Below are 17,191 nucleotides of genomic sequence, written 5' to 3'. Positions count from 1 at the left end.
ATGCTATTAAAGGTAAAGATACAAAAAGGTTTGCCATATTTGAACCAAAAAAAAAAGCAACTGCCAGTTGCATTGAGTTACTGCCGCAGGAAACAAGGGACATGTATGTCACTCACACCAACTTTTTTTCATCGTTACTCATTACATCAAATCATCTCATATACTCATTACATCAAATCATCTCACATACACTTGTCATTTATCAACCTTCTAAGATGGGTACTCCTAAATTCAAATCGTATCATCTTATAATAATATATTGAAAACATATATATATATATATATATATATATATATATATATATATATATATATATATATATATATATATATATATATATATATATATATATATATGGTTAGGATCAAATATGAATCATAAATATTGTATGAATGTATAACCAAATTATGACTATTAGATTAAAAGGAATGTAGAGTTATGATCTTAAGGTACATGTTAATAACATGGGCTAGCGTTACTCGATAATTACATACAAATAATTATTAGGGCATTTATAACAATTTATTATGAGAGATAAATAAAACGTACCTATATTTTAGGCAACAAAGAGACATTAATTAATAAAAATCAAATTTGAAAAATAACATTTATATTCTTTCATATTTTACGTCAAAAGACATGAGACAAGTTTAATTATATCATTATTTTTAAAAATAACAACATTCTTAAATTATTCTATAAGAATAGAAAAAATATCATTCTTAAAGAATAACAATTATATCGTAACATTCTTAAAAATAACAAATATTCTTACATTATTATGTGAGAATAGACAAAATATAACTTTTAAACAATAACAAACATTCTTAAAAATGTGAAACATTCTTATATTATTGTGAGAATAGAAAAATATAACTTTTAAAGAATAATATAAACATTCTTATATTATTATATGAGAATAAAAAAGATATCATTCTTAAAGAATAACATTAAGAATAACAATTAGAAAAATTAAAGATGACCTCACTCGCATCCTCACTCACTTTACTTAGCATCTCCTTTTACCATCCACCAACAATTGTGATGTCTTCATTCTTTTTTTTTTCTCTAGTTTATCAACACAAAAAAGAATTTAATATAATATATTTATAATAACTACATATCTTGAATTTTAGTAGAGTGTGGATCAATTTCAACCTTAAATTGTTTTTGTCATCATTGAAGTTAGCTCTGCTAAGGATGAACAAACAAAGACCAAAGAGAATAAAAGATATGGTTATATAATTCCATAAAAATGGGTTTTACTTTGAAATTTAAATTAAATTCCATAAATATCAGTATTTAATTTAGATAATGTTTAATTTAGTTACCAAAATTAGTATAATATCCATATATAAAACGATTGTGTAACATCCCAAAAATACGGGCCAAAAATTTCGTTTGTAATTAAGCGATTTGAAAAAGCGTTTGTAACAAAATATCACACGATCATAATATTTGATAAAACATGTCTCGTGGCCGTAAATCAAAACATAAAACATGAAAATGTCAGAGTACAAAATCCCAGAATGACTCTTGGTGCGGAAATCAAAAGAGCATGTGTGATGCACCGCTACCGCGCCAACTCCTTCCCCTTGACAGAAGAAGTACCTGAAACAACAACTGAAATCGTAAGCACGAAGCTTAGTGAGTTTCCCCCACTGTACCACATACCATATAATCACATAGCATACATTCTGCCAGGCAATTATGGGGTGCCCGACCTACCCGGTACGGCCATTATAGGGTGCCGATCTACCTGTGTCAAGCCATTCTGGGGTGCTGACTACCCATGTCAAGCCGTTCTGGGATGCTGACTACCCTTCGGTCCTAACAACCAAACCTTGGGGACTATTTCACCCCTACTACTACTATCACATATAACATAACATAAATATATTACCAGACATATCTGGGGTGTCTGAGCTACCCTTCGGTCCTAACAACCGAACTTGGGGACTGGTCCCCTCCTACTACCTCTATCACATATAACATAACAAGCCAGCATGCAAACATATCATCACATACTGTCAGACGTACCTGGGGTGTCTGACTACCCTTTGGTCCTAACAACCGAACTCAACTACTATCACATACAACATATCATGCTAGTATATAACATATTAGGTAGTAGAAAACCTAGATATATCACAAAGATAATCATCTATCATACGTCTCCTACTGGTGGGCCGACATTGTGGCCTTAGACCCACCGCTACTGGAAGGTAACTCACCTCGAAAGTAGCTGCTGAAGTCTTCTTGCTAAGCGCCTGACTGCTGAATCGCAAATCCTCCGGCTATGAATTATAAACATAGGTTAGCCTCTCATACACACCCTTAGGTCAGATGTCTGACCCACCCCTGGTCCAAGGTCAACTCCTTGGTCAAGGTCAACTTCCAGTTGACTGGACTCGTCGAGTCATGGCACCGACTCGCCGAGTCCTTCTCCCACTAACCCGGTCTTGCACGCCAAGTCCCTCTTCCCACTCACTGAGTCACCCTTAACTCACTACTTGGGAGTATAGAACCGACTCGCGATCCGACTCGCCGAGTCCAAGAACAACTAGTCGAGTTTGAAGAACAGCTCGTCGAGTTCCAGGCAGTATTCTGCCTGGAACTCGCTGAGTTGTTCATCCAACTCGCCGAGTCCCTATGATCCATTTCCCATACAGACCAAATCTGAGACATGCAACGCTTCCAAACCATAGATACATGTTCCTTGAGCATGCTTATCACGTAAAGTTGCAAACTTTACGTGCATGCATGGCCCTATAAGCTCAAAAAGGCAAAACCAAGCTCTTAATGAGGTCATACACTCAATGGGGACCTCAATCACTTCAACCACATAAACTTTATACTTCTAATACGCCCCTAAGGTCCAAATCTGGAGTCCTTTCAGAACATAGAGCATTAACACATGGAGCTTGAGGTTTTAGGGCTTGAAAACCACTAATTTGGGACAAAAAAGGGATCTAATGAACTAGTGATCAAGGTAAGAACTTTTCTACCTTAATGGAAGCTCCTCACAGTGTAGATTCCGGATCTATCTCCCTTCCTTGCACACTTCCACCTCTTCCTTTTTCTTCTAAGCTCCAAACCTTCTTTACAAAGCCAAAAACACTCTCAAGAACAATATGGGGGCTAGGGTTTCGCTCTACAGCTCTTTGGTAGTGTTAGGGACAAAGGAGGCCAAGTTAGAGCATTTAAATAAGGTGCAAACACCCGGATTAGGGTTTTTTGCCCAAACAGGGTCTACTCGCCGAGTCCGGGGACCGACTCGCCGAGTCCAAAGTTCAATCCCCGCGCCTTATCCCACTCCTATTCGGCGAGTTGGCCCATCAACTCGCCGAGTCCAAGGCAAAAATGCATTAATTTAAAATGTAAAAAGCAAGGAGTACGTACCGGGAACCAGGTGCTACAGATTGGTCTGCATTTAGTCGTACGTTCACACAATAATTAACTGTTATATATGATTCTAACTCTCTCTCTCTCTCTCTCTCTCTCTCTATATATATATATATATATATATATATATATATATATATATATATTCAACGTACGAAGAAAGAAGATAAAACTAAAATGCAACGCATTATGAAATTTATAGATCAATCTAACTATGTTTATTATAGTCGTGCAAATATTTTGGCAAAAGAGTGAGAATATTTATTCTTTGTTCATCCAAGAATAAATCACTCATTCAGGGGCGAATTTACATGGTTTCTCGGGATGACACGAACAATCACTCAAAATTTTAACATTAAGTACACAATTTAATGCAAATTCGTCAAAATTTCTTCACAAATCCGTGACAATTCCATCATAAATACATCAAAAATCCGTCACATATCCAAGGGATATGTATGTCAGTCACACCAACTTTTCTTCATCATTACTCATTACATCAAATCATCTCACCTACTCATTGCACCAAATCATCTAACATATACTTGTCATTTATCAACCTTCTACGATGGGTACTCCTAAATTCAAATCGTATCGTCTTATAATAATATATTATATATTGAAAACATATATATATATATATATATATATATATATATATATATATATATATATATATATATATATATATATATTCAATAGTACGGAGAAAGAAGATAAAACTAAAATGCAACGTATTATGAAATTCATAGATCAATCTGACTATGTTTATTATAGTCGTGCAAATATTTTGACAAAAGAGTGAGAAGAGATAGATACTAAAACCATCAAAGTTGTCCTTAAAACCATCAAACCATCAAAGTTGTCCTTAATTGTCCACACAAACCTAAATACTAAATATTATATATATAGCTTAGACACAAGTAAGCAGGTTATCACAACCATTCTAATAAGTTAACAACAGAGTCATTTTTACTTACCCCTCTATATATAATATATAAAACAGGCACTTAACACCCTCTTATTTTAGTAATACAAGTACAATATACAGATGTACAGGCCCATGTTCATGTTCATGTTCATGATTCTTAAGATTTTTTGCTACTAGTCTATACTATACAGATACAGTCGTACAAATTTATTGCAGTGGAGTCTTTTCTGTTTCTTGTTTGATCAGTTGTTCTCTTTTTGAGGGTTTCTTGGGTACAAAAATATGGCCCATAATAAAGCAAAAACAAGACCAACTATGCTGCTAAAAGGTTGGAAAGGATCACCACCACTTATGATCCATGAAGTGTAATTGGGTTGAAATATAAAAAACCCGCCTTCTTTTAACATAAAACTAGAACCCATAATACCTGCACGCAACCCTATTGGAAGTGCCAGGCTTCCTCCCGATCTCTGTCGAACGCCTGCCAGCCCTAATGATAATAGCCAAAGCCCCGGTATTGCCTTCAATGACCTAATCAAGTTTAATTAAAAAAACAAAGCTTATGAATTTATATTGAAAATTTTGACTTTGCACAAATTAAGTCACGGATTAGTTATAACATACCATTGAGATATTGAAAATGCAAGTGCTGAGAGGATTACTCCTTTTATGTATCCAAGATCAGTTGCAATTTCTTCAGTTAACCATGATCTGAAGAGCAATTCTTCCACTAGAGCAATCGCGGATGCTGTTATCAGCCCTTGACCAGCAATTCTCACAACATCTCCAGTAAATTTGAGAATCGTAAGAGGGTCTGTTAAAGATGGAGTGGTTGCAGACCAAGATATGGACACAAATCCTAGGGTCATATTTGTAAATTGTATCAATGAAACAAACATCACCCCTCCCATCAGCCCTAACGCCAGGTTTTTCATCTGAAAACGCACAAAAGTCACAAAACATAACCAACATTAAGATTATAATAATTTTCAAATTAGTGAAAGATGATATTGATATTGATACCTGTGTTGTTGATTTGAAGTTAAGACCGTATTTTTCAAGTGGATTTTCATAGCCTCTGATTCTTTTCCCCCATAACACAACCAGCACCACAACAGATCCATAAAGACCGATTATGCAAGCAAGCTCTGCAAATCCGTTTGCTGAGGAGTTTTTTGTCGCCCAGTTTTGCAAGAGTGTTGGAAGCAAAGGAACCACAACTGGGGTCCACAATACAGCCACCAAAGCTGCGAAACCCAAGATCCTAAGGCCCGGATCACTTCACTTGTCAGGACATACAGATACAGATATAGATATATAGATATAGATATTTAATACCTCTGATACAGAGGTCGCTTTGAAAGCTTCAGAAAAGAGATGAGCTTTCCAATCAAACTCATAGCACCTCGTATTCCACCCCAAAGTAAAGCAAATTTACCAACCAACCTCAAGATGCCACCTCTTTGCCCCAAATCTGCCAGCATGGCAACCAACCTAACCACACAAGATATATGTTCACATAACAAATAACAGATAACAGATATCAGATAGGCGGATACCTGTCTTGATCCACTGCACCATCTTCTTTCTTTGGCACTACAGGAGCAGCAACTGACATGGCTTTCTCCGCAAGACTTGTGACTATATTATTGTCACTGCTTTCGGATGTATTCTCCTCAAGCATATTCCTAGGCTCCTCCTGATTCTCTTTTTGATTGAAAGAAAAAGAGGATAATGAACTTTCAAGTCCATCATCACTTGAACCCTTCATGTTGTACAATATATGTGTTGTGTTACAAAGAATGATCTATGAAACAACACTAAAAAAAGAAGTAGAACCCTTACTTGTTGCTGAACAAATAAAGCAGATGCTCCTAGGGCTGCAGTAACTGCTCCAGCCATCACAGTATTATTTCCTAGACTAGTTGACAATGACAAATCTTCTTCTTCTTCATATACATCATCTTCTTCCTCATATACATCATCTTCACTTTTGACTTTCTTGTTCCTCTGGTTGACTTCTTCGAGAGTCAATTGATGTCTTACAATGTTGTTCTCTACAGGATCTGCTGCAGCAGTCTTGAAGACTTTTGTCAAAGAAGCTAGGCTGGAGCCTACAACAATGCCAAGTGGAATTGATTTTTTCAAATATGTGGTGTCCTCAACAGCTGAAGTGATGGTATCTAGTATACGTTCAGCATATGGATTACCATGTCCAAACATATCCTCACCATTCCATGATATTATGTGCTGTTTTTCATTTACTACAGCTACAGATATTTCATTAGCAACATGCTCTACCTCTTTTTTCAGTGTTTCTGCCATATCCACCATCTCTGTTGCATCTATTCTTCTGCAAACTTCAACCTTCAAGGATTTTAATATGTTCTCTTTCACATGTTGCATTAGCACCACTGATGCATCATCACCAATTTCAAGTTTTCCTTTCTTGTCCCAATCACCTTCAGAATCTAATATTACATAATCTGGTTCGATGACATCATCATCACCATCTTCTGATTGCCCTTCATCTTTTTTCTCTGTGGAAAGTTGGATGCTTTTTTCATCTTTCTTCTGTTGCAAATCAGATTCGCGCTCAGTTTGATGCTTCTTTTCAGAGTCTGTAGATGTGTCTTCAACCTCAGTTTGATGCTTCTTTTCAGATGCTGTGGAAAGTTTAATGCTTTCTTCATCTTTTTTCTGTTGCAAATCAGGTTCACTCTTAGTTTGATGCTTCTTTTCAGAGTCTGTGGAAAGTTTGATGATTGCTTCATCTGTTTTCTGTGGCAAATCAGATTTGCTCTTGGTTTGATGCTTCTTTTCAGACTCTGTAGATGTGTCTTCAACCTCAGTTTGATGCTTCTTTTTTGAGTCTGTGGAAAGTTTGATGATTTCTTTATCTTTTTTCGGTTGCAAATCAGACTTTCTCTCACTTTGATGCTTCTTTTCAGAGTCTTTAGATGTGTCTTCAACCTCAGTTTGATGCTTCTTTTCTGAGTCTGTGGAAAATTTGATGATTTTTTCATCTTTTTTCTGTGGCAAATCACATTTGCTCTTAATTTGATGTTTCTTTTCAGAGTTTATAGATGTTTCTTCAACCTCGGTTTGATGCTTCTTTTCTGAATCCGTGGAAAGTTCGATGATTTTTTCATCATTTTTCTGTTGCAAATCAGATTTGCTCTCACTTTGATTCATCTTTTCAGAGTCTGTAGATGTGTCTTCAACCTCAGTTTGACGCTTCTTTTCAAAGTTTGTGGAAAGTATGCTGCTTTCTTCATCTTTTTTCTGTTGTAAATTAGATTTTCTCTCACTTTGATGCTTCTTTTTAGAGTCCATAGATGTCTCTTCAACCTCAGTTTGATGCTTCTTTTCTTTGTCTGTGGAAACTTCGATGATTTCTTCATCTTTTTTCTGTTGCAAATCAGATTTGCTTTTAGTTTGATGCTTCTTTTGAGAATCTGTGGAAAGTTTGATGCTTTCTTCATCGTTCTTGTGTTGCAAATCAGATTTGCTCTCAGTTTGATGCTTCTTTTCAGATTCTGTTATAGATGTTTCTTCAACCTCATTTTTATTATCAGTTTCTGATTCATCATCTATGTCCCCTTCCACCTGAGTAATCACACCTTCAATCACACTAAAAACACTGTTAACTGCTACTTGTGTAGAATCATCAATCCCTGTTATAGCATCCAATGCTGGAGGAGGTTCAAGAGATGGAAGACCAGAAGCATTGTCATCTGGAACAGCTTGATTTTCTGGAGAAGAAGGTGATGGAGTTTCTTCATTCACTGGATTTGGTGCATTTGTCTCTTCTTTCTGTTGATCACCCTTCTCCTCTTTTGTTTCACCTTCATTTCCAGGTTTGACTTTATCCTCAGAGCTACCAGAAGTTTCCACTTTGCTACTTGAATCGGAGTCATCCGTTTTTTGTTTGGAAGAATCATCATCATTCTTGCTATGGTCAGAAGTATTTTTTTTAAGAATCTTTTTGTTCAACACATCAGGAATCTTGGTAATACTTGTTAGGCCATTTAAGGTTTTCTTTTGACTTTCCAGGATTCCAGTAACAGCAGTGGTAAGCTTCCCACGAACCTCTTCAGGAACAGCACCTTGCAAAGCAGTCATTAGGGTTTCTCCTTTACCAATTGCAGTTCGGACCTAATCAAAAGCATATTCATCAAAACTTGTTTTATTTAAAAAGAAAAAATTGATATTGCAATAGGCATTAGAATTACCTTCTTTTTTTGTTCTTCTGATAGAGCTTCAGGCATGGTAACATCAAGCATATTCATCACAACTTCTGTAGCCTGTAGCAGTTTCCCTCTTTCACTATCTGTAAGATCCACATCATCACCTTCCTTCACTACCTCTGCTTCTACAACTGTAGAATTTGTCTTTTTCACTGCTCCATTAGTAGTTCTTTTTAGATCTTTATCTTTTTCTTCTAATTTTGAGCTTGAATCAGTATCATTTGTTTTCAGCATCTTTTTCGAAGGAGATGATTTACTTGCCATTAGTTTTAAACTTTTTGAAGGATTGATGGTTATATCAGTGTCCTCCAAAAGAGGATGTCGACCCTTCAAAAGTCCAAGCTCAACTGATGTAAGCCACTGTATGTACACATGTAAGATTAATGTGTGGAATTGTATGTTACAACTTACAACCAATAACCAGTTTATGTGAATAATTAGTTAATTACCTCAACAACAAGATGCTGACACCATGATACAGAAGATGTCCCTGTATAGCTTTTGTCTTTTGATTGTAAAGAGCAAGTAAGCAAGCTTGTGTATGGATTTTCTGCTAATAACCCACGTGGAATGGAAAAAGATGGCATTACATCATCCTGATAATGAACAATCAGAATACAAAGTTGTAAAATCCTGATTTGGGTTTAAATCTATCACACTTGTAGTTAAATGAATAACATATTTTACCTGAATAAAGAGAAGAGGGATCTTTACTTTGCCAACAACATCATTTGTGCTGGAGTTGACATAAAATTCTTCTATTGAATCGAATCCATATGATACCATGGATATTGCTTCCTCAAATTCTTGAAGTGACTTAGCCTGTAAAGCCTTTTCAATATCAAACCCTTTACTTCGACCCTGAAATAGTTCCTGGAAGCAAAAGAAGACACTGTGAAGCATCTCGTTTATTGGATATAATAAAAACAATATCAAAGAGTAATAACCTTGTTGGACTTGAGCATATCAATTAAGCCATCGGTGAGATTCTGATTGACATAACGATGATTAGGGGATTTAGTAGCCCTTTCTAAATCGAAAGGATTGTCTAGACACGTGGCAGCTGTAAGAGGCGTTTCCTCCCCAACTTCTGCTAGATACTTTGTCAACATATTTGCACCATAACCGAAGCCAACACCCATCAAAGTTGTCCATGGTCTGGCCCTGTTTATGAACTGTACAACTGTGGAGACATCATCGCTATCAGCAGCCGTGAATAACCTACATATATAATGTAGTTATGGTGTCCTCATCTATTGAGGAAAATACAGTCGAATTAGCGGGGAAGATTTAGAGCTTACCGGGGTGTTGTTAGTGGCGAACGGGCACAACCCCTGGGATTCATCACAATGGGGAAACAACCACGCTTCAAGCATTCGTACACAAAGGACATAACATTCTCGTCCATACTTCCATCTGTAGTCCCTGCAACAACCAAAATGGTGGTGTCCAAACCAAGTTCATTAGTCAAATCCAAACTGGCAGGCCAATCCAAGGACACCACCCCACCATCGTCGGTATTGACACAGATTCTCTGATAGGAAAGTTGTTTTCCTAAAACATCATCATTATTATCATAATTTACACCAGTTTGTTGAATTGGTCCCGTATCGAAGCTAACAAGATGACCATCCTCCTTAATCAGCTTCTCATTTGAATCCTCCAACAGAAGCGATTCGCAACGTAACTTGACAAAACGGTTAAACGGCGTGGGAGAGGTAAAGAGAATCCAGTCTCCGATTCCATTGGAGGGGTGGGTGGTGAAAGTGGAGTTGTAGAGGATGGCGAGAACAGAGGTGAAACCTAGGGCTGGAGCAAGCAAGTCCAGTGAATTCAGTTGAGAAAGAAAGGCATGGAATAAAGTGTCCTGTGCTGAATATAAAGATGAACTTAACTGATGGCTGCTGCGTATGACTAGGTATGTTGACCTTTTGCGTCGTGGAGGCCTCCATAGTCGATGGAAAGTTGCAGCATTGAGAAATAGAAGGTTTACTTGAGATGGACGTAGAGATCCTCCTACCACTGTATTCAGTTTCAGACTCATTTCAAGTTCACCCGTTACTACTGAATTCAAATTATCATGCTGAAAAGCAATTTGTCGAGAGTGATCCGGCGGGAAAGAATAGGTAGGGAGATGGAGGCATTTGAGGTTGAGGAAGGTTGCGAAGATATACGGTTGAGGCGGAGGGGGGTGGAGATCTGTATTGGATGGATGGAAGGAAGAGGTACACATAAACAATGTCACCGACTTCCGACGCCACTAGAATAGTCTAGGCTCAAAATCGTTGCACTAAAACCGCGTTTATGCCTCCCACCGTCTCTAAAATAACTGTCGATAACCCCTTTTTTTCTTTTCTTTTTTTAATAATTTCTTTTCTTTAAGGATTTATTTATTTATTTATTTCATATTTCAAGGAAAACATTGTCGGGTTTGAAAATCAAAATGGTTATTCGATTTTTAATCTATCTATATGATATATTTTCCATAATAACTAATATTTGGACGTGTAAAGTTGTGGAATAATTTACCTTTTAAATTTATAACTTCTGCTAGTAGGATCATACATAAGATAACGTATTATGAAGAAATTTTTTATGGACTATTTTTGATAATAGTTTCACCTATAGGTTTCGTCATGGACCAAATTTATCAAAACCCGGGTTTGGCCTTGTTGGCAAGTACTAACTACATATAAGTTATAACAGAACAAGAATAAAGTGTTTTTTATATTTTAAAATGATGACAAGATAAGTAACACAACGGTATCCAACGGTTTAGCCCCAATAACGTGATATTTAGTCATCCAATCTAGTATCTTAGCTTTAGAAAATTGTTATTTTTTATGATATGGTTGTAAATTTGAGGGCTTCTATAACGGTAGACTCCATTCAAATGATGTTGATGGTTAAGAACTACAACTCAATTACTGGAGCTAGGATGATCCAGCATAAGATGACACTAAAACTATGATAACTGTAATTTTTTTAATCTACCTTTAGTGTATTCATAATTAATTATAAATATACATGTACTTCTCATTTTATAAGTTTTGTTTAATAAAAAAAATGATCTGATGCATTGTTCGTAAACGTTGTGCATTTATTGAGTATTACATCTCTTAAACTAACAAAAAAATATAAAAGGAAAATCAAAACAAGACTGACTTCTAAGTCCGAGGGCATAGACACTCTAGACTTTAACATGCTTATTTTTAAGGGGGTGTGGGTTAGATCGAATAAACCCGGTTGAACCGGTTAAATTGCATAAAAACACATGAAAAAAACCATATACATAATAAACTTTGGTGATTTTTTTTTTCAAATCTATTTAGTTTTCTCTAATAAAAACATATGGTAAATGTTATAAAGTTTTGTGATGTGTATGTATTCATTTAAAACTATATTTTGTTTCGGTATTATACTTTATTTTCTTTTTGAAGTATATGGATTGATATAAAACACTAAAACTTATGGTTATGTGTTATTTTAATGTATTTGGATTCATCTACAAACTATTTTTATGTGTATTTTTAAAGTTTGAACTTGTAAACATCAAATTCATAATTTATATATGTATGTGTAGGAAAATAGAAAAAACATGAAAAATGTAGAAACCGGTTCACCCAACAGTCGAATTGGTTAAACTGATTGAACTGGGAGCAGATCACCATATCGGTTCAACTAGAAAACCGGTTTTTAAAACATTGTTTATTTTCGGTATGACATCTTCATAAACTATTCTGATCCAAACATCCATTTTAGCTTATATTGGTGTGAAACCAATCATAACATCTTTTTTGTTGTACACGTGAGGTTTGATTTTTTTTTTTTCTCTTTTGTATTTTGGTTTTTATCTAAAGTTTTTGTAATGGTTTTAACTTATTATATGACTTTGCAATTTTGCTTTGAAAAATATAATTATTTAAATAGAATAATGACAAAAAAAAAGTTACAAAAACTTTACCATAATTACAAAAACAGTTTTTTGAGACTAAAATTGAAAATTTTAGCTATATACAAGGACCAAAATGTAATTTATTCTGATACATTTTATGTTTGTAAATAACAAGGTACAATTTTGTTAAAATTTTGCAATACAACTGTTGAAAAAATAGGCATTGCATAAGCTTTGTGTTTCTTTAAGGGGAAATTAAGCAATTTAACCCATACAAATGAACAATTTGATATAAATAATCAACTTTTATAAATTTTATAAAATGATCATTTACTTCGAAGTATCATATTTTAGAGTAAGATGGTTCATTCTGGAGTGGGTGATAATTGGTAGGTATCGTATCCAAAATCTAACACCTATACGTTCCAAACTGAAAAAGTGTATTCTAGAATATTTATGTTCATTCTTGAGTTAGTAGTGGTTAGAAGCTATTGGGTTCGATAAAAAAGTTGGATATTGGTCAAGAGTCTTCATGTTTGTAGTTGGGTTATGGCAGGAACGGTGAGTAGCCGTGAGCTCCTCATCCCAATGGTTGATGGTGTCACGATGTGTCGTGAGTTGACCTAGCAATGAAGTGGGTTTGGAGCAGATCGGCCTTGATCCAAACCCATTTAACAATTGTCAAATGTTGATCCAAACCTGACCCTTAACCCGCAGTGTTTTGAATAATTAAACTCATACCCTTATCTACCGGATCAAAGGATTTTCAACCCTGTTACCTGACCCATTTACAATATTAAGATTACGCTATAATTATGCATTACAACACATATAACATGAATCACTAAAACTAGACAATATTCATTCCTAAACAAACGTCAATTATAGCTTAATAAATAACGTTTCCAATACAAAACAAATGTCTACTATTGCAAACATAAATGAGAAAATGTAGACATCAAAATGCATCTTCAAAAAACTCAAAGTCCAACAGAGCTACTTACTCACATATCACCGGGAAAAAAGTAAGCACATTTAAGTAGATATTAAATAATTTCAATTAAAATTTTAAGAGACTTCTAGAGTTAAAGTAATACTTTTCTTTGTTTCCTTAAGGGTAACCAATCTTGTGTATTCACCAACACTTCTAGAGTTTCACATATTTATTTGTATTGGGAGTCGACTGAAATTTGGCCATTAAGAACAGGGAAGTGGAAGTGGAATGATGGAACTCCTCAAGTCTTGTATAGATCATGTGTGGGTGATAAATATATAATATATCAATAATAAATTAATATATAACATATCAATAATAAATTTATATATTAAGATTTTAGACGGGACAGGTCATAAACGGATCGGATCGATAGTGATCCATACCTGACCCTTTTAATAAAAGGTTTAACGGGTACGGGTCGTTAACAGCTAAATGAATCATAAAATATGATCCAAACCCATTAACTATGCACGGGTTTGGAGCAGATCAAGGTCAAAACCCGATCCATTGAATGGTCGTGCGCTATCATGGATTTCACTTTTGTGAGTATGGCTGGCTGTAACATCCCAAAAATTATGGGCCAAAAATTTCTTTTTTAATTAAGTGATTTGCAAAACGTTTGTAACAAAATATCATTCGACCATATCATTTAATAAAACATGCCTCGCGTTTGTGAACCAGAACGTAAATCATAATAATATCAGAGTACAAATCCCAGAATGTCTCATAGTGCGGAAAAAAAGAGCGTGTGTGTGATATGCCGCTACAGCGCCAGCTCCTTCCCCTTGGTTGAAGAGGTACCTGAAACAACAACTAAAAACCGTAAGCACGAAGCTTAGTGAGTTCCCCTATCGTACCGTATACCAAATAACCACATAACATACAAATATTGTCAGGCATATCTGGATGCCCGACCTACCCCTTCGGTCCTCTCGACCGGATACTGATTAGCATATCTGGGTGCTGGTCTCCCCTTCAGTCCTCTCGACCGGATACTGACTAGCATATACGGGTGCTGGTCTCCCCTTCGGTCCTTTCGACCGGATACTGACTAGCATATTTGGATGTTGGTCTCCCCTTCGGTCCTTTCGACCAGATACTGACTAGCATATCTGGGTGTTGTTCTCCCCTTTGGTCCTTTCGACCGGATGCTGACTAGCATATATGGGTGCTGGTCTCCCCTTGGGTCCTTTCGACCGGATGCTGGGGACTATTTCACCCCTATCACTACCACATAACACATATCACATAATCTATTTAGCATGGTTGGGCATGACTGCCCCTTCGACCCTATCGACCGGTAACCTGGGGACTATCTCCCCTACTATCACTAGCACATAACATCATATCATACAAACACATAAACATAATACAGGTAGTGGCAACCCTAGATGAATATCACAGAGGCAATCATCTAATCATACAATTCCTACTAGTGGGTCGGCATTATGGCCTTAGACCCACTGCTACTAGAAGGTAACTCACCTCGAAGTAGATGCTGAAAGTCTGCTTGCTGAGTGCCTGACTGCTGAACCGGAACTCCCCGACTACAATTTCCATAAACACTAAATCAAATACTGATAACTAATCTTAGGGCAAGATGACTATTTTACCCTTGGTCAAAGTCAACTTCCTGGTTGATCGGACTCGCCGAGTTGGCTCGGCAACTCGCCGAGTCCCTTCCATTTGTTCTAGTTCTATACCCATTTCTACTCGTCGAGCTTAGCGAAGACTCGACGCCTTCTTCTTCGATGCACACATACTGAGTCCAAGTTCATTCGACTCGCCGAGTTGAAGAACAACTCGTCGAGTCTAAGGAAATCTTCATCGGACTCGCCGAGTTGCTCATCCAACTCACCGATTTCACGGCTATCTTCATAGGACTCGCCGAGTCCAACGTTCTACTCGCTGAGTTCATTCAGTCCTTTTTCCATACATACCTGATCTGTGCCATGCAGCGGCTCTAAACCACAGATCTAGGCTTCTAGGGCATGCTTATCACGTAAAGTTGCAAACTTTATGTGCATGCATAGCTTTAGGGGATTCAAATGTCCAAACTAAGCTCTTAATGGGGTTCTAAGCTCAAGAGGGACCTTAATCACAAATATGACTGAAACTTAACACTTCTAGAAGGTAATGAGAGTCCAGATCTGAAGTATAACCCACCCATAAGGTTTCTCTACAAAGGATTTGGGGTTTTAGGGCTTAAAAGCAACAATTTTGGACAAACAAGATCTAATAGATCAATAATCAAGATGGAAACTTTATTACTAGAATGGATGACCACGCACGAATGTGTTTTGGATCTAAGTCCCCTTCCTTGACCTCTTCAACCTCTCCCTTCTTCCACTTGCTCCAATGTGAACTAAAAGTCCCTTCACAAGGCAACAATCACTCAAACTTACCAATGGAGGCTAGGGTTTCGATAAGGAATGCTCTGAGGGTGATGGAGGCTGAGATGGGGCTATAAGGACATTTAAATAGGGTGCAAACCCTAAGGATTAAGGTTTCCTCCTGACTGGCCTACTCGCCGAGTACAGGCATGGACTCGCCGAGTAGATCGCTTAAAGCTCGCATCCAACTCGACATCTACTCGGCGAGTTAGGGCTACAACTTGCTGAGTAGCACTTCCAAAAGGAACATTTAATCAAAATAAATACGTACCAGGAACGGGGCGTTACACTGGCAGTTGTATAGCAGAGACTCATGTGTTGGTTTGCTAATCGTATGGCATTAGCGGGTGCTTGAAAATTATAGTGTCGTCATTGATGGCCCAGTGACCCGACAGGTTGGGTTGAGCTATTGTAGGGTGTTGACTTGTTGGAAAAGTCATGGTGTTGTACTAGCAGTTTGTTATTGAGATTCTTCTTAGTGGATTCGTGTTCATTTTATGATAAGGTTTCACGTGAAATCTCTCTCTATTTTACATATGTCATAGTTGGGCACATGCTAGACTAGCTAGGTTTTAGTATCTGATGGTTGTTATGAGTATTTATGGAGTTGCTGATGACTCCATAACTGTTGATAGTCCTCAGGACTGCTTATAGTCTCAGGGTTGTCGATGACCCATAATTGTTTAGATTGAGATATGGGTAGTGGTATGCTTATTAGAATACCAGGAGGTCGGTGATGCAAGTGGTTATAAGTCTTTTGGGTGTCTCGGATGATGATTGTGTTAATCTTGTATATTTGCTTGTATGTGCATATTGTATGTTATGTGTGTTATATGTTGTGAAACCCATGCAAAAAGTCCAAAAACTTGAGATTTATGGTTAGATCTAAAGAAGTTGGACTTAGTTAACATATTTTGTGGTTAAAAATAAAATGTAGCTCCTAAAGGTGAATTGTTCTACTGATGTTTGGTATAAAACACAAAGATTAGCGCATGATTATGTTTTAACAAGTTTTTGACAAGAAAATATGGAAATATGATAAAATATGGAAGTCTTTCATTTACAAGGAGGCATTTTCTGCCATAAAAACAACCAAGGACTATTTTTTATTACCAAATTTAGTAAAATGGGTCTTAGTAGAAAATCGGGACCATTTTTGCCAATAAGTGTGAAATTGGGCCTTGTATGTCATTTTCAGTATTAATGGGCTAAAATGGTTATTCTGATAAAAACGGACCATTTGACATTTCTAATTAAAATGAGCCGAAAATGATCAAGTTAGCAAACATGGGCCATTTTTGAACATTTTTTAAGAATGG

At 36.5% G+C, this 17,191-nt stretch overlaps 1 protein-coding gene across 2 annotated transcripts; it reads right to left on the bottom strand.

Annotated features, from left to right (window-relative positions):
* Window positions 1-4,375: 4,375 nt before the first annotated feature.
* LOC145045051 (alpha/beta-Hydrolases superfamily protein) lies at window positions 4,376-10,879 on the bottom strand. Of its 2 annotated transcripts, none has more exons than XM_078993400.1 (11): window positions 9,889-10,879; window positions 9,535-9,808; window positions 9,275-9,460; window positions 9,037-9,183; window positions 8,573-8,947; window positions 6,183-8,495; window positions 5,897-6,102; window positions 5,676-5,831; window positions 5,361-5,601; window positions 4,962-5,272; window positions 4,376-4,868 (listed from the first exon to the last, which is right to left on the bottom strand). In XM_078993400.1, the coding sequence occupies exons 1-11, from the start codon at window positions 10,818-10,820 to the stop codon at window positions 4,580-4,582; spliced, it is 5,430 nt and encodes a 1,809-aa protein (XP_078849526.1). In that variant the 5' UTR covers window positions 10,821-10,879; the 3' UTR covers window positions 4,376-4,579. The 2 variants fall into 2 exon arrangements, with proteins under 2 accessions (XP_078849526.1, XP_078849527.1); XM_078993401.1 differs by having other exon boundaries at window positions 9,535-9,770; window positions 9,889-10,017.
* Window positions 10,880-17,191: the final 6,312 nt, after the last annotated feature.

This window comes from Lactuca saligna, chromosome 5, assembly GCF_052625555.1.
Source record: "Lactuca saligna cultivar CGN05327 chromosome 5, ASM5262555v1, whole genome shotgun sequence".
Taxonomy (NCBI): Eukaryota; Viridiplantae; Streptophyta; class Magnoliopsida; order Asterales; family Asteraceae; genus Lactuca; species Lactuca saligna.
The sequence above is the reverse complement of the archived record's forward strand: the minus strand, read 5'-3'. Positions and strand labels throughout refer to the sequence as shown.

Excerpts from the sequence above, each read along its gene's own strand:
- LOC145045051 (XM_078993400.1), bottom strand. The coding sequence starts at position 10,820 with ATGTGTACCTCTTCCTTCCATCCATCCAATACAGATCTCCACCCCCCT. Across the intron at positions 8,496-8,572 it reads CAGAAGAACAAAAAAAGAAG|GTCCGAACTGCAATTGGTAA; the intron begins GTAATTCTAATG and ends GCTTTTGATTAG. Across the intron at positions 5,832-5,896 it reads GGTGCAGTGGATCAAGACAG|GTTGGTTGCCATGCTGGCAG; the intron begins GTATCCGCCTAT and ends TTGTGTGGTTAG.